Here is a 19,981-nt window from a genome sequence, read left to right as displayed (position 1 = left end):
GTGGGGGTGAGTGCAGACCCGGAGGGAGTGGGGGGTGAGGCTGAGCAAGGGGAGCAGGGCGGTGGGTTCTGACTTTCGTGGGAGGGGTCCAAGAGGTCTGGCCTAGGAGCCCATGGGTAGAGCCGAGCCGACCGGCGTTCTCCCAGTGCAGCGTTTCCTGCAGTTGCCGAGGGGTCAGCACGTTCCAGCTGCCTGCTGAGCAGCATCGGCCTGAGAGGCTGACGTTACGTGGGCTGGGGGCGTGGGCTGGGGGCCCACTTGGCAAAGACGCCGGGGCCCAGGCGCTGGACCTCACCCCGCCCGCAGGATGCAACCGCCCGCGGCGAAGGAGGCGGGGCGCAGGGGGCCGCGGGAGCAGGCGGCGAGGGGCGCGCCGGGCGCCGGGCCCCGCGAGGAGCCACCCAAGCCGGGCTGGACGCTGACGCTGGAGACGCTGGCGGCCATGAGTCCCGCGAAGCGCCACCGCCACCTGCTCTTCGGCGACCTGCTGGAAGACGTGGGCGCCGCCGCGTCCCTCTTCCCTCGCGAGTCGCGAGAGCTGCTGGGCTGCATGCCCGACCCGCGCGCGTGGGCGCAGCCCCCGGAGCTGCCCGCGCAGCGCCAGGACCGGCTGCTCGGCGTCCTCAAGGCGGCCGAGGCCCGCGGGCGGGTCCGCGCCCTGCGGCTGCGCTACACCCGCATGCGGGTGAGGCAGGGGCCCGGGGGCGCCGGCGGGAGGGTGCGGGGCGAGGCGGCACCGACAGGAGGGGCCGCGCGGACGCCTCGCGGGAAGGGGCGGGACCGGGTGCGCCTGCGGGAGGGGCCGGGGGCGTGTGCGCGGCACAAACCGGTTGGGGAGATCGCGGTGGGCTGTGAGGCAGCGCGACTAGTCCCTCCGCTCAGCGACCCCCCCCGGGACCCGCAGGCCGAGGAGATCTCGCTCCTCATCCAGCAGCAGGAGTCCGCGCGGGCCGCCATCCGCCTGGAGCTCTTTCTGCCGCCGCAGCTGAAGCCCACGCGGATCCCGGACCCCTTGGACCGGCAAGAGGTGCCGCAAGCCCCGGGAGGGAGCGGAGAGGGGGCCGCGGCCCGCCGCCTCCCCGCACACACCGGCCGCAGCCAGCCCTTCTCCTCTGCAGCGGAGGCGCGTGGAGACCATCCTGGAGGAGAACGTCGACGGCAGCATCTTCCCGCGGTGACAGCGACCCCGAGACCCTGGAGCCGCGCAGACCACACCCCACTGCCCCACATAAAGTTCTGGTTCTGCGGTCGCCCTGGTCTTTTCTCTCTCCCTTCCTGGGACCCTCGGGAGACGGTATAGACGCTGCCTCTCCCAGACCCGCCGTAGCGTTGCTCCCCCAGGAGATGCCAGGGAGAGCAACACCCCTATTCCCCCCAACCCTGGGCTGCACCCCAGCAGGCAACCTAGAGCCTGCAAGTCCTTGGGGGCCCAGTGTGGGGAGAGGAGAGGAGGAAGAACCCGGTTCAGCAACAGTCACAACCCCAGAAGTGAGGGCAGCTCCCAGGGGAAAGTGGGGTTCAAGTGGGACCCCAAATAGCAGATTACTCAATGGAGGTGGTTCGAGGGAGCTGGCATTCTGGGCAGAGGTGTGACTGCACAAGCAAAAGTGTGCCCTGCTGGAGAGTCGCCAGCCCTGGGCAAGCTGTGCACACCGCCCCAGGAGGACTGAGGGCAAGAGACCCCATGAGCAAATGGGGCCCCTCAGGGAGGCCCCTGCCACCCTGGACAGAAAGCCTGGCCCGCTGGCCTGCCTTTCCATGCCCCTCAGTCCCCTGTCCCCCCACACACACACCTGGAGCACAGGAAGGGAACCACTAGTCCCCTCCTGCTAAGCCTCCAAGCTTCTGAGCAGACGGTCCAGAGTGCCACAATTCCTGCTCTGTGCGTTCTGCCGGGGCTGGGCCTTCCTGTGGCTCCTCTCCCGTTTCCTTCGCCCACCAACTGGACCTGAGGGGGTGCACTCGTTCCTGCCAGCACCAGAGCCAGCAGCACCCCACCCCACCCCCACCCAGGCCACGGGAAGGGATTGAGCCCTCATGGGGACCCGGGGCCTCCGCCCACTCAGCCAGCCCTCCTCCCCAGCACTTTGCCTCCCAACCCTTCACCCCTTCTGCGGCTCTCACTGCCCTTGGCCTGGATCCAAGCCCGGAACTGTGTGCAGCTCAGCAACCCCAGGCAGTTTTGGGAGGGAGGGGCCTCCCCCAAGACAAGAGAACTCAGAGGAGCCCGGTGCATCTTCTGGGGAAATGGGGAAAGGGCAGGAGGGAGAGAAGGTGGGTGTGGGCAGGGGACCGGGGGGAGAGGGTGGTCTGTCCGTCCAGGACACACTGACTCTGGCAACTTCCCTGCAGCCTGGACCCAGCTAGGTGCCCACCTCTCATGTGTTAGGAAAAATGCATCCATTTCGTCACTGCTCTCAGCCCATTTCACCTTCAAAACGGAGGTCAAAGGGATGCTGCAAGGGGGGTGCTGTAGGGTAGGGGGTCACCCTGCATCAGGCGAGGGCCCTTTCCCTGCCAGTGGCTGAGGGGCAGGGAGATGATGGACTCCTGCTCTGCCCCAGGTCTCAGGCCAGCACACAGAGGCCCCTGGACCCCCACACCAGTGAGGCGGTGGGGGTGAGCCAGGGTCTGCAAGGCCTCAAGGGGGCTCCTGCCCTGTAGAAAATGCTATGTGCTGAAAAGTACAGGGCGGAGGCCCCACGTAATGGGCTCAGGGCTAGGGGCTCAACTCTGGAGCCAGACGGTCCCGGGTTCAAATCCCATCTCCACCATCACCACCCATGTGGCCTCGAATGAATTACTGGCCATTCTGGCCATTCTGCCTCAGTTTCTCCTTTGGAATGTGGGGGTGCTCTTACCCAGTGCAGCTCCCTGTGAGGTAAAGAGGTCCAGCTTTCATGGAGAGGGGGAAGAGCCAGAGCGGCGGAGGAGAGGGGAATGGTGAGCAGGCCCGAGTGGACAGAGGGGACAGAAGTGTGTTGACCCCACCCACTGCCAGCTGCCCCCTGAACCCGCCTTTCTCACACACTGAGCAGGCACCACGCAGGGTGTCGGATGCTCTGGGGTCAGTCTCATGCAATCTGTGTCCAGGTCTGCTGTCTGCATGAAACGAGGCGCAGCCGTCTCCGGACGAGCTTCCCAGCCACTGCCCTGACCGTCCCACCAGCTCTGCAGCCAGAAGGTGCTGCCAAGATGTGAGCCAGGCCCCACTGGTGCATCGCGAGGCCCCGACTGAGGTCCCACCTCACCTCTCTGCCCTCGGCCCTTCCTCCCAGCCTTGCCTCCTTGCTGTTCTGAGAGAAGCACAGAGCCCACCCCAGCCTGGGCCCACTGTTCTTTCAGCCACCACCATCTTGGCTCTGGCCACCTCCCAGACTGCTCAGCGGGGCCCCTGCAACCCCATTCCCATGGCTCCATTTCCCCCCTCAGCCTTCCTCACCTCTGACACAGTTCCAGGGCTGCTCTCTGCCGGCTGCTCTGTCCCATCTGCCTGGCAGACAGGAGACGCAGGTACATGCTGAATGACTGAGGAGCACATGTGCATCACACAGCGTTCTGTAAAATGTGTGCACATGCAACTTGTGCAACTGGAAAGCATTTTGTGAGCAGGACAGGGCCGCACACAGGGGACCATGGACACTCCAACCACTGCCAGAGCAGGGTCAGGGCCACCCTGACATTGGCCCAAAGCATTGTGGGATAAGGCACTTAACCCAGAGCTGTGCCTGAAAGACAAGGAGAGTGGGCCAGAGGGAGGGAAAGGGCACTGCCGGCAAAGGGTGTGCGCACTCTAAACTCCAGAACATCCTGGAGCCACCTGAGGGGTCACAAGCGCCGCGGCCGGTCTCCTGGGACCTTCAGCGTGGCCACAGATGCGAGAGCGGGAAGGTCCCTACTGCCCAGAGGTCTCAACCCCATTAGAGGCGAGGTACAGGAGACCCACGGGTAAGCCCTTTCCAGAGGGGCAAGCAGCTGTGGGGCCCCGGGGAGCTTTCTTTGGTGGCCTCACAGACCGGAGTGTCGCGGGCGCCGCACATGAATGCCACAGCTGGAACGGCACAGCGGGGTCACGGCCACCCGCCCACCCACTACCGTGGCAGCCAGAAGCCCCGCTACCAGCGCCTCACCTCCCAGGTGCAGCGCCGCTCCCGGTGGGCGGGAAGGGGGCGGGCGCGGCGGCAGGGGGCGGGGCGGGGGCGGCCGGACACCTCCCCACCCCGCGCGAGGAAGTCCCGGCCCCGCGCTTTGGGGAAGTGAGGCCGAGGCGCCTGCGCACTGCGTCCCCGCGCCCCCTCCCCGACGAGCGAGCTGGAACCTCGGAGTGCGCGGGACCCGCGGCGGCGGCGCGAGCGGCACGGGAGCGCGGCCGGTGAGCGCGCGCGCGCGGCCGGGGACGGCGGCCCGGGGCTGTGGGGGCGGGAGCCTCGCGGGCTGCGCTCGTCTCCGCACCCCAGGGAGTCCCCGCTCCGGGTCCACGTGGACCCAGGGCCGCGGCGGGACGGGGACCCACCCCCCGCGCGTGGGGGAGGGGCGCTGCTGCCGGGTTCCCCTTTTTGTGCAGCTCAAAGCCTGGGGAAGTGATTGCTCAAAGGTGGGGGCCGGAAGGACCCAGGTTTCCGCGTCTCCCGCCCCCCGCCAGCCTGGTGGGGAGGGGCCGGGGCGGGACACCCTTTCCGCCGCCGCCCCCGCCCCAGTTGGATCTGGCAGACACTCAGCCTTGCGAGCCTGAGGGGAGGCGCTGCGCCCCCGACCCCAGCCGATCGGGGCTCCCGGCGCCGGCCTTCCCCCAGAACGCCGCAGGGGTATCTCCTGCCGTCTGACTTGAGTCCCTCCTGCTGCAGTGCACGCCCCTTCGACAGCTGGGGTGGGACCCAGTGCGAACCTGGCCCCTCCCGCCCCCACCCCGCTTTTGGGTCGCTGGTGAGTGGGGCGCCTTGGCGAGTTCCTTCAGGTGGGCGTGGGGGCGTCAGAGGCTGGAGGAAGGGGTACTGAGGGAGGTGACGGAGTCCAAGAGCACCTTCAGCCTCGAGGGGGCCGGCAGTCGCCCCCACCGTTCCAGAGGCGGGGCCTCGGCGCAGAGGTGGGGAGTCCTGGCTGGCCTTGGAGGGGCCAGGCCGAGCTCCCCCACCAGCCAAGCCATGGAAGACCACAGATAGGAGAGGGCAGTGGTTAGGATGGGAGGGAGTGGGAATCAGCCCCTCTGTCAACACCCCCCCCCCAAAGGTTATGGCATTTTTTTCTGGGATTGTCACATTTTCTTATTCTTTTTTTGGACTAGGCAGGCTCAGGGACGGGCGTTCTTTTTCCTTCTGTGGAGCGGAGCGGCAGCCACTCCCCAGGGAGCCTCTGTCCCCAGAGGCCAGACTAGCCTCCTAGACAGCCTCTCCTATCCCAGACTTGGGGGCCAAAGCATGAGGGGCAGGAGGACCCTAGTTCAGACCTGGTACCCACCCCCAGAGAGAGAAATGGTGGCCCAGGGCACCTACGAGGGCCCGTCCGGCAGGGGTTTCAGGGAGCCAGATCCAGGGATTGAAAAGAAGGGGCTTGGCCCCCAGCACCCCGGCCTGTACCCCAAGACAGGACCCCTCCCCCAATTCAGAAGTGGTTGGAGCAAGCAGCCAAATGGGAGGCAGTCTTCAGGGTGCTGGGGGGAGGGAAAGGGACTGGGGCCCTGCCCTCAGAGACTGGGGGGCTGGGGGTGGGGGGCGTGGAGAGGAGGAGGAGCTGGCTCTAGGGAAGTCACAGCCCTGTCCGGGGTGCAGCCTGCAGACCTCAGAGGTTGCCACTCCCCTTCCTTTCCCTAGAAACTCGACCCCAAGGGAAAGGCCTGCGGTGGGCTGCTTTCTCCATCTGCGGGGAGGCTGTACGACCGCGTTTGAGGGTCCCCTCAAGATCTCAGGGGAAGCCGGGCAGGTGGCCAGGGCCGACTGAAGCAGGAGGCCAGTCTCGGGTGCCAGGCTTAGGTCCGAGCGTCAGGCGCTTGGGTCCCGACCCGTGGAGCCGGGGTCCCTGTTGCAGAAGCCGCAGGCCGGCCACCCGACCTCACGCCGCGGGGCCTGCGCTAGAGTCGCCACCCTCCCACCCCTTGCCGGGAGACCCGCAGAGGCCGGCAGGGACGGAAACCGGGAGTAAAATGCCATGAGCTCCAGGCCGGGGTCGGGGAAAATAAAGTGGAACCAAGCCGTGAGCTTCCTGGCGGCTGAGACACGGGGAGGCGAGGGTGTCAGGAAGGACCCAGGGGCGAGGCGCCCGAGGTCGGTGGGCGCTCACCTGGGGCGAGGTGGGCGTGGGAGAGGCGTTCAAAACTGCCTCCCGCGCGCTGATTGGCCGGGCCTGCGCTTTGGCGCGCGCACGCGGGGACTTGCGGTCCTTCCCCGCGGGTGGACGCCGGGCCCGCGCACCGCGGATCGGGGGCGTCCTCGCTCCCGAGGGTCTCCACGAGACCCCTCCCCGCGCGTGGTCCGGGGTCCACACCATGGAAGGGCCCCTTCCGGTGTGCCCTCGCCGCGACCCTCCCCTCCCCCAGCGCAGTCCCGCCGTCCCTGCTCCCCTGCGCTGGGACCCGGCGGCACCCCTGAGCTGGGCACCCCCTCTTCCCCCTGCCCGGCACGCCCTGCGGCAGCGCCCTGCGGGCGACAGCGGTTTCCGCAGCCTGGGGCGGGCGGGGGCGGGCGGGGGCGGGCGTGCCCGGGGCCGCTGGGCGCGGAGTGAGGAGGCAGCTGCTGGGACACGGGGTCTGGGGGAGAGGGAGCTGCGGAGCACGGCCAACACGGGAGGACCGAGGGGCCATCTGCCCCCCGGGAGGGCCTCCCCAGTCTCTGGTGCCCTGCCCCAACTCTGCACCACCAGGAAGTCCTGCTCCAGTCTCACTGCAATCCCCCACACTGCAGGCCCAGCCTGCTCCTTCTGGCTCTTTGGGCCCTTAGGCAGATTCTACTCGGTGGAGAGAAGCCCCACCCGACTCTACCCTCACCCCAGTCTGGGCAGAAAACCCCAGATGGAGGAAGCTGGGTAAGGGGGTGGCTCTGAATGTCTGACCACCACCCCCGTCCACCAGTCTGATAGCCCAGATTCTTGGGCCCCCATCCCCTTGGGGTGGGGTGGTGAGCCGGAAACCAAGAAAGAGGAACTTAGGCTTCCGGCTTCCCAGGCCTGAGCGGGTGGGGGTGTCCCAGAACCGCCTGTGGGGACCTTATCTGGAGCACAGCCTGGGGTCAGGGGCCTGAAGCCCCCTCTCCACTTACCCTGGACCCCTTCACAGTCCTGGTGTAGATTGGGGTCTGGAGATGGAAGAGAGAGCAGCAGGGGCTGGGGTCTCAGGTTCTCCGTCAGAACCTTGGCCTCTCTCCCCAGACCCCCAGGCTGCGGTGAGGGTCCCGGAGCCGGCACCACGGAGCCTGGGGGACCCCCTCTGTCCATCCATGCCCACCCCACATGAGGCTGAGAAGCAGGTGCACCCCCCACCCCTCCACCTCTGGTCCCCTGGGGGAGATGGGGTGTGGGCCCAAGCTGGGGGGGGAGAGTCATGCCCTGGGGAGTGTGGCCCCCAATGGGCAGGTGGGGGGAAATGGGCAGGTGGGTTCTGGCCTGGGCTGAGCCCCCTTCTCCCCCCAGCACACAGGGCCAGAGGAGGCGGACCAGCCGCCCTCAATGTCCAGTCATGATGCGGGCCCCCCAGTGGCCTCCCCAGCTGCCCCCCCGGCTGCCCCCAGCCGCAACCCCTGCTGTTTGTGCTGGTGCTGCTGCTGCAGCTGCTCCTGGTACGTGTGGGTCTGGGGTTGCGGGCCAGGCTCACCTCCCATTGCTCCAGGGGCCAGTGGAGCAGACCCAGGCCCTGCTCTGCAGCCCTCTGTGTGGCCCGGAGCCCCCTGACATGTTACCTGCAGGCAGGATGCCCAGTGGCCAGGCCCCTCTCAGAGGCTCATGTGTGACTCTGGGACCTGGAGCCCGAGGGCGTGTGTGCATCCATCCCTCCGTGTGCTGATGCCAGGGGCACCGTGGGGAGCCAGGCTGGGCCTGGAGACCCCCAAGGGCCCGGGGCCATCGGGGCTTCCCGAGGAGGGGATGTTTGAGCAGAGCCCTGAAAGCTGAGGCGCTGAGAGGAGGAGGAGGGACCTATAGCCCCGGGGCTGCCCACAAGGTCTGGGATGAGGGAGCCCTGGGAGCAAGGGCAGACGCAGCTCCTCCAGGCGGAAGGAGGTTTCCTAGGAGTTAGACCCTCACCGAGCTTTGGGACCCTTAGGTGTTGAGTGGGCAGTGGGCTGCAGGGACCCCAAATGGGATTAGATGACCAGTGAGAACCTGAGGCCTGAGTCCAGGCCTGAGTTTGGGGGGCAGGACAGCAGGATCGGAGTCCCGGAATGACTAGGGCCCGCTGGGGCTCTGGCAGTTGGGGCGAGGGGCGGGGGCTGCGTCGCTGGCTGGGGGAGGGGGGCCTGGTTCTGAGTGAGAGGCACAGATTTGGTGGGGGGGGGGGGCGGGAGAGAAGATTCCCCAGGGAGTGCCCAGCAGACGGAACCTGCGCATGGCCCTGTCTGGGGGGAGGCGTGGGGCCAGGGGGAGCATCGGAGCACCTGGGACCCCCAAAAGCAGGAAGTTGGGGTCACTGCTTCAAACGCTGCAGAGAAACATGCTGAGGGGGGAGGTCAGCAGCCTGGACGCGCCGACTCAGTGGAGGGTGGGTGGGAGGGGCCCTGCCCACGGAGGGGTTTCCATGTGTACCCACGTGTGCCAAGCACTGTGTGCCGCGTGTTCACATGTCTGTGAGCCTGTGTCTGTGCCTAACGCCCGCATGGGGCCACATCTACCTGTGAGCCGAGTGCTGTGCTTGCGGGCGTGGGGCGTCCCCATGTGCCGAGGGCAGCCGCCCCTTCTTTCCTCCACCAGGAACGAGGAGCGGCGGCGAGCATGGCGGGCCTCTCGGGAGACCAAGCTGCAGCCCCTGCCCAGCTGTGAAGCCTGGTGAGTCCTGCGGCCCGTGGGCCTGCGCGTGCGTGCGTGAGCGCCGCCCGGGTCGGGAGCCTCGGGCCTGACGGGGCCTGGTCCTCCTGCCTGCAGCATGGCGCCGAGCCCCGAGGAGGTGCGGAGCTGGGCGCACTCCTTCGACAAGCTGATGCACAGCCCAGCTGGGCGCGCCATGTTCCGCGACTTCCTGCGCACGGAGTACAGCGAGGAGAACCTGCTCTTCTGGCTGGCCTGCGAGGAGCTCAAGGCCGAGGCCAACCAGCACGTGGTGGACGAGAAGGCGCGGCTCATCTACGAGGACTACGTGTCCATCCTCTCCCCCAAGGAGGTGTGCGGCCGCCAGGCCAGGGTGGGCACGTGGCCTGTCAGGCACGGCCGGGCTGGGCAGGCGGGGGTGGCCCTGCTGACGGCCCCCTGTCCCCCAGGTGAGCCTGGACTCGCGCGTGCGGGAGGGCATCAACAAGAAGATGCAGGAGCCGTCCGCACACACGTTCGACGACGCACAGCTGCAGATCTACACGCTCATGCACCGGGACTCCTACCCCCGCTTCCTGGGCTCACCCACCTTCCGTGCCCTGCTGCACAGAGGGGCCTCCCAGTCCCCGTCCGAGGCCTAAGCCACCCCCGTGGGCCGCACCGACGTGCTCGGGACCCCTGGGACCTCTGCCGGGGGCCGAGTCCTGAAGATCTACCAGGGCAGGTTCACAGGCCTGCACGCTGCATCATCCAGCCAAGGGGCAGGAGCGAGCATTGGCGCAGGCAGCTCTCTCGCCGCCCAGCTGCCCAGGCCTCCCATGGGGGCTCCTGCAGGGCAGGAGCAGGGTCCCTCCCGGGAGGCCGCCGCTGGCACACCCCCAGCCCCTCCTCCCCAGGCAGCGGCGGCCCTGAGAAATGCCCTGGAGGAGAAGACAACTGCTGTGCCATTTTTTGTAACACACGGAGACCAGGTGACAGCTGTCTGCACCCTGGAGCCACACCCAGGACCTCCAAATCAGACTTGGAACCTCGGAACCAGACTGGCGGCAACAGCACCCCAGTTCCTATTTTATAAGTTCATAAACTTGGAAACTAGAAACATGTCCTTATGGTGTGTTTTAACAAAAAAAAAAAAAAAAAAAAAAAAAAAAATTTGTATTTATCTCCATTTCCTGCCCAAATAGGGTATCTTATTATTGGAAGTATTTTTAAAACAAAGCCGCCCCTCCTGCTGACTCTGTATTTGGCGGGATTAGGGAAGGAGGAAGCAGTCTCTCTGGTCAACGCTGCGACACGGGGCCTCCTGGAGAGTCGAGCCACCTGACCCCATGACCTGGCCCAGAAAAGGGGCCCGGGGTGCCCTCTGCCCACCCCCCAAACGCATCCCAGGCTCCCAACCTCACCCTCTTCAAGCAGAGGCTCCAGCGAGCAGAGTGCTGGCCCCGCAGTGCCTCCGTGGGCCTGGGGTGCAGAGCCGCCCTGGAAGGTACTGAAGGCTGCCCCCTAAGGTCAGCAGCTGCCATCCAGACGGAGGCGGGTGAGCCCCACACACCCAGCTTGGTGGGGTCCGTGCACACACCTTCTCCCCATGTGGCTCACATGCCCCCCACACATGCCTAGGCTGTGCACACCCGACTCCCGCAGGCACGTACAGGCAGAGCCCTCCATGTCCAGGAACATGGGCCTACCGCTGCGTGGCAAACCCAACATGGGCCCGACCAGCCAGGAGGGGTGTCCACAGCAGAGCAGATGCAGCAGACACAGAAGGCAGGGCCCAGCAGTCAGGCCTGAGCCTGGCCTAGCAAGACGAGCCAAGACACCAGAGTGGCAAAAAGAAACATTTAATAGACTTGGGGAAATGGGGAGAGAGCTGCATGGCAGGCAGGACAGGGATGGGGACAGGGCACGCCACTCTCTGGGGAAGGCCAGGGGCAGAGGATGGGTCCCCAGAGAAGCTGCGTCTGCCAGAGCGCGGGAGCGCAGGCCGAGGGGCAGCTCAGCAGAACTGCAAGAATCAGGACGAGAGGCACGTGACCACGGCAGGGCCTGGGGCCGGGCACCCCTCGGACCTCCCACCCGCTGCCCCGAGGCGCCCGAGAGGCCGGCTGGGCAGGGCCTGCTGCTCACACGCCGCAGACCCCACGCCGGCCTTGCCTGCTGACGGAGACGGCACGCAGCGGCTGCGCCTACACTACCTTCCAGCGGTTCCCACACTCGTTGCAGACAACGAAGGTGGTCATGGGCTCGTCGGAGCTGCGTGTCTGCACCTGCGGGGTGGGAGCGAGAGGCGTCGCCCTGGTCCTGGCACAGGGCCGTGCAGAGCAGGGGGCCGCGGGGCAGCTCCTCCCGGGGTCTCGGCCAGCCCTGCTGCAGAGGAACATCCCTGCTGGCCCCCAGCACCCCGTCCAGCCTCCGTCCAGGGCGCCACGGGTCTGAAGGAGGTGGTACCTCCCCCAGGGCACCCATGTCTGCGCGTAGGCACTGCCCCGGGGACCGTGTCAGCTGGAGGGAGCCCCATGGGCCCGAGGACAGGCGGGTGCCCTCACCCCACGCCCCGAGGCCCTGCCTGTCCTGACGGGCTCCTGCATGGCAGCCCCCCCCACCCCGTTCTCATCCTTCCTGGGGACCTTCCACGGCCCCCGACAGCTGTAAGCCCCTCGCAGCACCTCCACGTCCACCTTGTAGCAGAGCCGCCGTGCAGCCCAGCACACACCAGCACACCTCGGAGGCCAGAGCAAGGGGCCCCCCACCGAGAGCACTGCTTCCTGGGCCTGGGGGTCTCGGGAAGGGCTCCTTGAAGGTCACTGTCACTCCTTGGTTCAGTCGGGACCAAGATGCTCAGGAGATGCAGAGCCAACACAGAGACCCGTGCCCTGGCACAGCTCACACCTGTGTCGTCCATGCCATGCAGGAGTGCTCCTGCCCAGCCAAGCTCAGCACAGGGACACTGAGGCCCGACACCCGCCAAGAGCACGCCTCCTCAGTGGCTGAAATCATGGGCAGGTGGGGCTAGACTGACACCCAGGGACACCTGGGGCCCAGGAGAGGACACCTGCACTGGGTGCTCACCTGGGCGTAGGTGTATGGGGCACTCCCCTGGATGCAGGTTTGTGGGGCACTCACTTGGGTACAGGTATGTGGGGTGCTCACCTGGAAACAGGTGTGTGGGGAGCTCACCTGGGTGTAGGTGCAGTTCTTCTTCTTGCACTTGCCGCAGGTGAACAGGTCCGTCTGGGTGCCACCTGTGCGGGCCATCTGGTGCTCACGGATGGCCTCCTTGGTCATGGCCTTGCGGATCTCCTTCAGCTCGTCGCTGGCCATCTCCTGGGGTGAGGGGCCACGTGCTCAGCCCGTCCCCACTCCTCGGGGCCCCCTACCCAGACGTCCCTGCAGCAGGAGGCCACGCCTCTCTGACCACCACCCTGTGGGGCGCACCTCGGAGGTCATCACGGCGATGCGCTGGGGCGTGATGGCGCCACACAGCACGTTGCGCCGCAGGTTGGGGTTCTTGGCGTCCTTCAGGTTGGAGATGCGGCTGCGCACGCGGTTCTTGTACTTCATGTCCGTGTTCCCCACGTCCCGGAAGATACGTGCAACTGGTCAAGGAACGGCCCTGCCCGAGGCCCGGCTGCAGGCTCCAGAAGCCCTGACCAGCCAGGAAAAGGGGGCGCCCGCTTTAGCCCCCTGCCCTACCCAGGAGCCCTGCACAAAGGATATATTCCTCAATCTGAGCAGACAAGCGCTCGCAGTCCGCACCGACGGCCGCGTGGTCGTCTACAAGGGGGAGCCACCCAGCCACGTCCGCTGGGGCCACACTCCCCGCAGTCTGTGCGTCTCACCTGCCACCCTCTGCCTGCCCAGCACCCCGGCGGCCGGAGGGGCACCCTGAGTCCCAGGTGGGCAGTGGTGAGCTGGGGATGGGGCAGGGACTCCTCGGGACTCCCGGAAGCAGACCTCGTGGGCAGCTGGCCCCGGGCACTCACGGTCCGTCCGCAGGGCGGCAGTCAGCATCTCACGGCACTTGTTGCGCACGGCGTCACAAGTGACAGGCACCGGGGGAAACGTGGTGATGCGGGGGGCTGCCGGCATCCTGGGTGGCTCCGGCCTCTTGCGGCTGCCGAGACAGGCCGCTGGGATGGCACACAGCCCACGTGGCCCCCAGCCCGGGGTCCGCCTTGGGGATGGCGTGCTGGGGGCACAGTCCACAGGAAAGCTGGCATCGCAGCCGGGGTCCCCACCACCAAGACCCAACAGACCCAGACAAGCAGCTCTGCCCAGCAGGGCCTCGGTGTCGGCCTGCCATGGGCAGGGAAGCCTGGAAGCCAGAGGGAGCAGAGCTGAGCGGGCAGCTGGGCGGGGGCAGGTATCAGGGTCACGGTCCACCAGCAGGAACACACCTCCAGCCCCTGCTTGGCCTCAGACTGTTGCCCCCACAGGCCAGGACAGGTGTGGGCACTCAAGCCACTCACCATCTTGGGGGACCCCACCCTCAGAGGGTCCAGGACACAGACCCCGCCCAGGAACACCTCTCCCCTGACATCAGCCACCACCACTGCCAGGTCAGCAAGAGGCAAAGACCTACAGCTACCTCGGCAGGAGCACGGGGTCCAGGGGTCCTCCGAGGCCAGCTTCGCTGTCGCAGGTGACCCACCATCAGGCATAAAACGGGGCAAGGACCCCTCCGCCCAGGGCCCCGGACGGCCAGGCCTTGCCGTTCCCTGCCACCCCGAGACCCCCGCAGGAAGTCAGCGGGAAGCAGGATTTCCTGAAGGGACGACGTGCAGGTGTGCAGACGAGCAGGGTGCAATCCCGGCGCCTTCCCTGCCTGCCGGCCCACGACCCTTCTCGGCCGGCGTGTGCCCACGGCCCCAGCCCTTCCCTCTGCAGAAAGCACTGGAAGGGAGCGCGCCAAGGCCAGCCAGTGAGAGCCGGACCAGGTCAGGAGCTGGCCGGGGCAGTGGCCTCGGGGGTCTGGCACTCACGGCAGCCGGCTCCCTGCAAGGGCAGCTCATAGGCAGCCGATGCACATGTCCACGACCCGTCCCAAGGCTCCGCACCCAGAGGAGCATTTGAGGAAAGCTTCTGGGTGGGGCCAGCCGACCCTGTGGCCTCCGGGAGGGAGCCCCTTTTTCATGAGCAGCACCCCGTTCCTGCTGAGGAATCCGAGGCTCGGGACTCCTGGCCCAGCCTGGGCCACCAAGCGGGACAGAGCGCGTGCCCGACGTGCACAGCTACCTGGGGTCCTTCGCTTCGGGGGTGCCCTTCGAGGACGATGTGGAGGCGCTCCTCCTCCGCTCCCGGGCGCTGGCATCTGAAGCATCTGCAGTTGCCAGAAACGAGTGGGAGGGGGCTTGTCGGGGCCCAGAAGAGCGAGGGAGAGGGCGGGGCCGGGCTAAGGGAGGCCGGGGGCTGCAGGAGGGGTCCTCTCCCCAGCAACCTGTCAGCCTCAGCAGGTCCTGCCACCCCTACCCAACACCCCTTCCCCACACACGCCCCCCAATCAAGCAGGCACCACAACCCACCGATGCTGATGCCTGTGGGGCCTCTGGGGGTCCCCCCACTGGAAAGCGACCTCCACAGGCGTCCCAGGGGGCCGCAGTGTGTGCAGAAGGCACAGCTGGAGGCGAGCCCACCTCCCAAAGCCCCCGCCTCAGACAGAGCCACCTGGGCCCTGCACCGTGGCGGGAGGCAGGACCTTGCTGTGTTCTTGAGGGAGGCTCCCACTGCCCTTCCTTAGGTGAAGACTGTCCCCCAGGCCACCAGAACAACGCGCCTGTCCCTCGCACAGCCCCGAGGGAGCCTGACACCGGCACCATCATGCAGGGCTTGGTGGGCAGGGCCAGGGAGCGGCTGGGAAGGGCCGGAGGCCTCCCGAGGTCCCGGCTGGAGAGCACCACCACACCTGACCTCAGGACAAGGCGGCCTGTCTGCCCCGGCCCCTGGCTGCCCCCTGCCTCGAACCGGCCCTTCCAGGGCTCGTTTCCCAGCCACCCTCGATGCTGGTCAGCCCGGCCCTGGCCCCTACTCCCTTCTCCCCTTGTTCTACTGGAACCCCCGCCCCCAGCACACATGCCTCACCCCCCCAGCCACAGCCTCCTAGGACCCTGCCCCTCCCAAGCCATCGCTGACAGGGGCGCGTCCACTGTCCACTTCCCGACTGGCTCTCCCATAGAGCCCCCCCGGTGACCGCACTGCCAGCCACCCCAACACCCCACACCCCCTGCCCCAGAGGCCTCATGTGGCAGCAGGGGCCAAGGCCACCACACACCAAGCCCCCCGGGGCTGGCCTCTGCCCCTGGACACGTCCCCACTCCCTCCCCCTGTGTAAGGCAGCTCTGCTGCTCCTCCAGCCGCTGAGCCCCCACCGCCTGCCAGTGAGCAGCCCCCTCTGTCCACCCTCCTGCGCGGACGTCATGGCCCCGGGGGCCACGGTGGGCTCCTGGGGATGTGCACGCACTGCCCACGCTCCCCCCACTACCTGCCAGTTAATGGCAGGTGACCAACGGCAACACAGGCTGACGGCGACAGGCCAGTGCTTCTCAGGGCGGCCCTGGCCCCACCACGGCCCCACGGGTGCTTGAGCCACACACCTAGGAGCTTCTTCCAGGACTTGATCAGCGACTTGGCGAGGGCAATAACCTCCTCGTCCGAGCTCTGCTTCCGCAGGGCATTGACCGACATCCCGATGCGGGTGGACTGCAAGGCAAGCAGGGTAGGGCGTTGGGGTCCCCCCATGGGGCCCCACCTCGCCCCGCCCCGCTCTGGGGCCTCCAGGGCAGGGCACTGCCAGCTCAGCCCTGAGACACCGGGAGACCACGGAAGGCAGGACTGTTTCCGAGAAGCAGGGGTCTAGGCCAAGCCTCCGGGCAGGTGCCCTGGTTCCCTGCACGCTGCCCCCAGGCCTGAGCTCAGCCAGGCCCCCAGGGACTCACCTGGAGCAGGTGCAGGGTGACGGGCATGGCCTTCAGCTCACGCAGCAGGTCCATCGCCCCCTCCTGGAAGGAGAAAGGGGCCTCGGCTAAACAACCTCCAGGAAAGGTCAGTGCAAAGGGCAAGGCTGGGCGGAACCGGGCAGTGAAAACCCAGACGCCACCTGGGATCAGGAGGGAGCCGATTCCTCCACTGAGATGGCAGACACCCAGCAAAGTGCCCCTTGCTGCCCCCAGGGGCAGGAGTGGGCAGGAAACCCAGTGAGACCTGACCCCATCAGGCGGCAACAGCCTCCACGCGACCACCACACATCAGCCGCCAAGCCAGCCCCCTCCGGGGGTCACTGCACCTCCAGCAGGTGGGCAAGCGCCACACCCCAGGGGCCCCACCCCCGTCCCCATGCCCAGGGGAGGCTGCTGGGCTGTCCCTGCTGAGAAGGACCCCACCAGGGGCATATCTTCCCCTCCTCAGACTAAACCTTCAGCGGCACCTGGTACCACCACCAGCATCAGCCAATCACGCCAGCCCAAGGTGGGCCCGCAGCGCCACAACCCCTCTGGGAGCCGTGCTCCCGGCGTCTTTCTGCTGCCCCCTCACCGCCCCCCCCATCTGGCAGCCGCATCCCTGTCAGCTCCTCTGCTCCAGTGCCCCTGGGGGCTCCGCGTCCTCACACACCGAGGCCACTCCAGGCACAGAGCCCACCTGCCTTGGGGCCTCTGCTCCGCCCTTGAATGCTCCTTCCCAGGATGTCTAAAGGGCTCACTTTCTTCCCTCCTCCAAAGCTTGGCTCCCTAACACCACTAAGCCAGGCCTTTCCTGCTTTGCCGGGAACCCGCATCCTCCCCTGCTCGCTGCGCTGCATCCCATGCCCATGTGTTCGCGCGTCTCTCCCTGCCACCCAAGGGTGTAAGAGCTGGCAGGTCCTGCAGCCCAGCCCCCAGCCCCGCAGCCTCTCTCAGGCAGCAGCCCCCTCCTCACCCCGGCCAGGCGGGCCCCGCCCCTGGGGTCACCTTGGAGGGGACAGGTGGGCCCGCCCACCACTCGTCATCCCCAGGTGCTCTGCTGAGATGCTTCCAGTCTGCTCGGGACCAGAGGTATAAAAACGTCGTGTGGAAGCCACCACTGCAGCAACGACTTCCGACTTCCCCCAACACGGTCCCCACATCTCCCAAGGGGACTCGCAGTCACCTGAACACCCCAGCAGCCTCTGCCAGTCCCCAGCCCCCTCCCCACCCTCGCCTCTCCAGCCCTGGTTTGACCCCCAGCCTACACCCCTTCCCCACCCTCCGTCCCTGGGCCCTTGTGCACCCACACCCAGCCTGGGCATCACCCTCTGTGTTTTGTGCGTTCACTAGGGGAAGGGACTTCATTCCGCGGTCATTTATGGAAACAGCTACAGCAGACTGTTGGCCACGCCCGTACCCTCTGCAAGGTCCTTCGCTGCACACAGACCCCAGGACGAAAGCAGAAGCTGGGTCCCTGGCTGCTGGCCCCAGAGATCCAGGTCAACCCTGCCTGACTCCAAAAGCCTCTCCCAAGCCATGCCCGCCTTTGCAGAGCCCAGGGGTCTACACGGGCATCTCAGGCCTGCGACAGGCCAGCCCAGCGGGCATGGATGAGAATGAAGCCACTGGCAGGCCAAGAGCCCAGACTAGGGGAAGAGCAGGTTGTTTCTTGAGCCCTGAGGGCCACTGCTGCCCACCGCAAGCCCTCAGTGATGCCTCCCGCTACCCTGCAGGCAGGTGCCACCCGCCAAGGAGGCTTCCCATGGGACCAGTCCGCAGGTTGCCAGCGTCACCCCCTGCAGGGGTGCTGGAATTGGGACCCCAGCGTCCCTGCCCTCCTAGCAGCCTCAGCACACTGTGCTGAGTAACAGGACCCAGACCTCAGGGGTCTCACATAAGCCCACTGGCTCTTTCCTGAGGCTCTCTGCACACTGACCCACACCCAAGTTGCTGCAGGCTGTGTTCTGGCAAAGGGAGGGAGAATTTATTAGAGACCTGGTCCTTGGAGGGGCTTGTGAAAGGGGAGGACAAGGGCCTTCACGGAGGCTGGGAGACCTAAGGGAAGCCACTGTAGCTCCAGGGGAAGGGGCCCTGGGTGGGGAGCTCAGATGCAGGCGAGAAAGGGTGTGGGGGACCTGGGCTGGGGCTGGGGGCTAGGGCTGGGGGGGGTGCTCTGTGGGAGGCTGGGGGATGTCCAGGCAGGGAAGGAGGAGGGCGAGGGGCGCGGGACGGCCTGCAGGAAAGGGCTGAACACACAGGGGTCTCCGTGAGGCCCGGGCGGGGGCGGCCCGAGGAAAGTTTCCGCTGACCCGGGCTCGGGGGTCAGAGCCCAGGCTTGAGGGTCTCGGTCTGGCGGGAGGGGTCTGAGTTCGGGTGGGCTGCTCCCGGGAAAGGGTCCGGGACAGACGGTGGCCTGTGCCGGGAGCGCGGGGTTGAAGGCAGGGCTGGCCCCGGGCAGGGGTTCGGCCTGAGGCGGGGTCTCTCCGCGTCCCGATGGGCAGGGGGAGGCTCGGGAGCCTCTGCCGGGCCGGGGTCTCGTCCTGCCGCTCGGGGGGCCACCCCCGGCCCGGACTAGGCTCGGCAGGCACGGCGGGGCCTCGGCGGGGCGGGGGTCCCGGGGTCCTGGCGGCCCGCGCCCCTCACCGCGCTCTTCTTGGTCACCATCTTGTCCAGCCTGCGGGCGATCCGCGCAATCTCCTCCTCCTTGCCCATCATCGCACCGGGGAGACGCCCCAGCGCCTGCCGCGGCAGTCCCGGCAGCCGGATCGGACCCCGACCCCGGCCGCCGCAGCCTCCTGCGCCCGCCGCGACTCCCCGTCCGCGGCCGCCTACGCAGCCCCGCCGCGGGTGGGAGACCCTCGTTTCAAACCCTCGGCCCCGCGACCGCCGCGCTGCATGCTGGGGCGCGTAGTTCCTGCGCACGCCCGCCCCGCGCATGCCTGCCCCGCCTCGGACCACAATTCCCAGGCGACCCCGCGCGTGTGCATGGCCCTCTGGGAAGTGTAGTCCCAAAGCGGAACGTCGTCGTGATCCAGCCTAACCGGAGGACTCGCAGTCCCACGAGCCACCGCAAGACAGGGCCGTGGGCCAGGTCAGCCGGGGAGGGGGATTGGGGTGGCTCTCCAGGCCCTCGCGGTGAGGGATCCGGGCAGTCCATGGAGGGTCGTTAGCGGGACACTCGGCACGCGCCCCATCCCGGGCCTCTGCGTTCCCTCTGAGGCTCCAGTGGCGGGGCCCGGAGTACTGGGTTTGTGCCTGGCACCCTCGAGTACCGGGATGCTGCGGCAGCCCCCCCACAGCCCTGCTCGCCAACCCCCTCGGTCCAGCCGACCGCCACCAGGACCCCCTTTCCGGCTTCGCCTCCGCCCGCCAGTTCTCCCCGTCCTCCCGGAGCTGCTTGGGTTGACTCCGACCTCCACTCAACCCCAGGAACTATTGGGACCACTATGCCCTGGAGCGGACTCCCTGCCAAACTGCAGGGCCCGTGCACCCTACCACAGGGTGGGCAGTCACCAGTGCATATGGAAAATTGGGACACTGACTGGATTTCCATCTGGGTTGGACCCCACCTAGTTCACAGATGAATTTGGGGGAGGGTTGGCCTGAGAGTAAGAGGTGGCTCAAGAGCCCCATGTGCTCATAGGACCAAAAAAAGGCAATCCACCAAGCTGTGGCTCTGCCAATTTATAGATAAATGTTCAAATAATCCTGCATATCCCAAAATAAACTTACCAAGATAAGCAAATGCTCTGAGGTGAATAACAGAAAATCATAAACCACATGAAGAAACTAGAAAATATGGACAACCCAAATGACCAAATTAAAAACTGGGGGAGACACAGAACTTGGCGCAATTAATCAAAGAAGTACACACAAATCCCCAAAACACTTTCAGTGAGCTGGCTAAGGGCATAAAGGACATCAAGAAGACTTTAGAAGAGCATAAAGAAGAATATGAAAGAATAAATTTAAAAACAGAAGATCTTATGGAAATAAAAGATACTGTTGATCAAATTAAAGATACACTAGATGGGGATCCAAGATGGCCAATTAGGAGAGACAGAGCAAAATTCTCCTCCATGAAAAAGACTAAAGGACAGAAA

The 19,981-nt window shown here is 66.6% G+C and overlaps 3 protein-coding genes across 13 annotated transcripts; 2 read left to right on the top strand and 1 right to left on the bottom strand.

Moving 5' to 3' along the window:
* The first annotated feature begins 307 nt into the window (after positions 1-307).
* On the top strand, positions 308-1,242 carry LKAAEAR1 (LKAAEAR motif containing 1). Its single transcript, XM_037811186.1, is given in 3 exon segments — positions 308-685; positions 905-1,051; positions 1,053-1,242. Coding segments are annotated over 3 exon segments (651 nt in total). The 3' UTR covers positions 1,179-1,242.
* Positions 1,243-4,261: 3,019 nt separating this feature from the next.
* On the top strand, positions 4,262-10,083 carry RGS19 (regulator of G protein signaling 19). Of its 9 annotated transcripts, none has more exons than XM_037812186.1 (7): positions 4,341-4,372; positions 4,845-4,923; positions 7,357-7,454; positions 7,618-7,763; positions 8,890-8,964; positions 9,061-9,295; positions 9,393-10,081. In XM_037812186.1, the coding sequence occupies exons 3-7, from the start codon at positions 7,425-7,427 to the stop codon at positions 9,582-9,584; spliced, it is 678 nt and encodes a 225-aa protein (XP_037668114.1). In that variant the 5' UTR covers positions 4,341-4,372; positions 4,845-4,923; positions 7,357-7,424; the 3' UTR covers positions 9,585-10,081. The 9 variants fall into 9 exon arrangements, with proteins under 9 accessions (XP_037668110.1, XP_037668112.1, XP_037668111.1 ...); XM_037812180.1 differs by lacking the exon at positions 4,341-4,372 and adding an exon at positions 5,808-6,257 and having other exon boundaries at positions 4,575-4,923; XM_037812178.1 differs by lacking the exon at positions 4,341-4,372 and adding an exon at positions 5,808-6,257 and having other exon boundaries at positions 4,576-4,923; positions 6,930-7,454.
* Positions 10,084-10,774: 691 nt separating this feature from the next.
* On the bottom strand, positions 10,775-18,773 carry TCEA2 (transcription elongation factor A2). Of its 3 annotated transcripts, XM_037812073.1 has the most exons (11): positions 18,522-18,773; positions 16,852-16,951; positions 15,876-15,938; positions 15,534-15,639; positions 14,179-14,263; positions 12,927-13,258; positions 12,661-12,717; positions 12,379-12,533; positions 12,121-12,267; positions 11,139-11,210; positions 10,775-10,948 (listed from the first exon to the last, which is right to left on the bottom strand). In XM_037812073.1, the coding sequence occupies exons 3-11, from the start codon at positions 15,927-15,929 to the stop codon at positions 10,940-10,942; spliced, it is 1,017 nt and encodes a 338-aa protein (XP_037668001.1). In that variant the 5' UTR covers positions 15,930-15,938; positions 16,852-16,951; positions 18,522-18,773; the 3' UTR covers positions 10,775-10,939. The 3 variants fall into 3 exon arrangements, with proteins under 3 accessions (XP_037668001.1, XP_037668000.1, XP_037668002.1); XM_037812072.1 differs by lacking the exon at positions 16,852-16,951; XM_037812074.1 differs by lacking the exon at positions 16,852-16,951 and having other exon boundaries at positions 12,927-13,057.
* Positions 18,774-19,981: the final 1,208 nt, after the last annotated feature.

This window comes from Choloepus didactylus, chromosome 19, assembly GCF_015220235.1.
Source record: "Choloepus didactylus isolate mChoDid1 chromosome 19, mChoDid1.pri, whole genome shotgun sequence".
NCBI lineage: Eukaryota > Metazoa > Chordata > Mammalia > Pilosa > Megalonychidae > Choloepus > Choloepus didactylus.
The sequence above is the reverse complement of the archived record's forward strand: the minus strand, read 5'-3'. Positions and strand labels throughout refer to the sequence as shown.

Excerpts from the sequence above, each read along its gene's own strand:
- RGS19 (XM_037812178.1), top strand. The coding sequence starts at position 7,290 with ATGGAAGAGAGAGCAGCAGGGGCTGGGGTCTCAGGTTCTCCGTCAGAA. Across the intron at positions 7,455-7,617 it reads CACATGAGGCTGAGAAGCAG|CACACAGGGCCAGAGGAGGC; the intron begins GTGCACCCCCCA and ends TTCTCCCCCCAG. Across the intron at positions 8,965-9,060 it reads CTGCCCAGCTGTGAAGCCTG|CATGGCGCCGAGCCCCGAGG; the intron begins GTGAGTCCTGCG and ends TCCTGCCTGCAG.
- TCEA2 (XM_037812072.1), bottom strand. The coding sequence starts at position 18,593 with ATGATGGGCAAGGAGGAGGAGATTGCGCGGATCGCCCGCAGGCTGGAC. Across the intron at positions 14,264-15,533 it reads GTCCTGGAAGAAGCTCCTAG|ATGCTTCAGATGCCAGCGCC; the intron begins GTGTGTGGCTCA and ends TGGCAACTGCAG. Across the intron at positions 11,211-12,120 it reads AGAACTGCACCTACACCCAG|GTGCAGACACGCAGCTCCGA; the intron begins GTGAGCTCCCCA and ends CCCACCCCGCAG.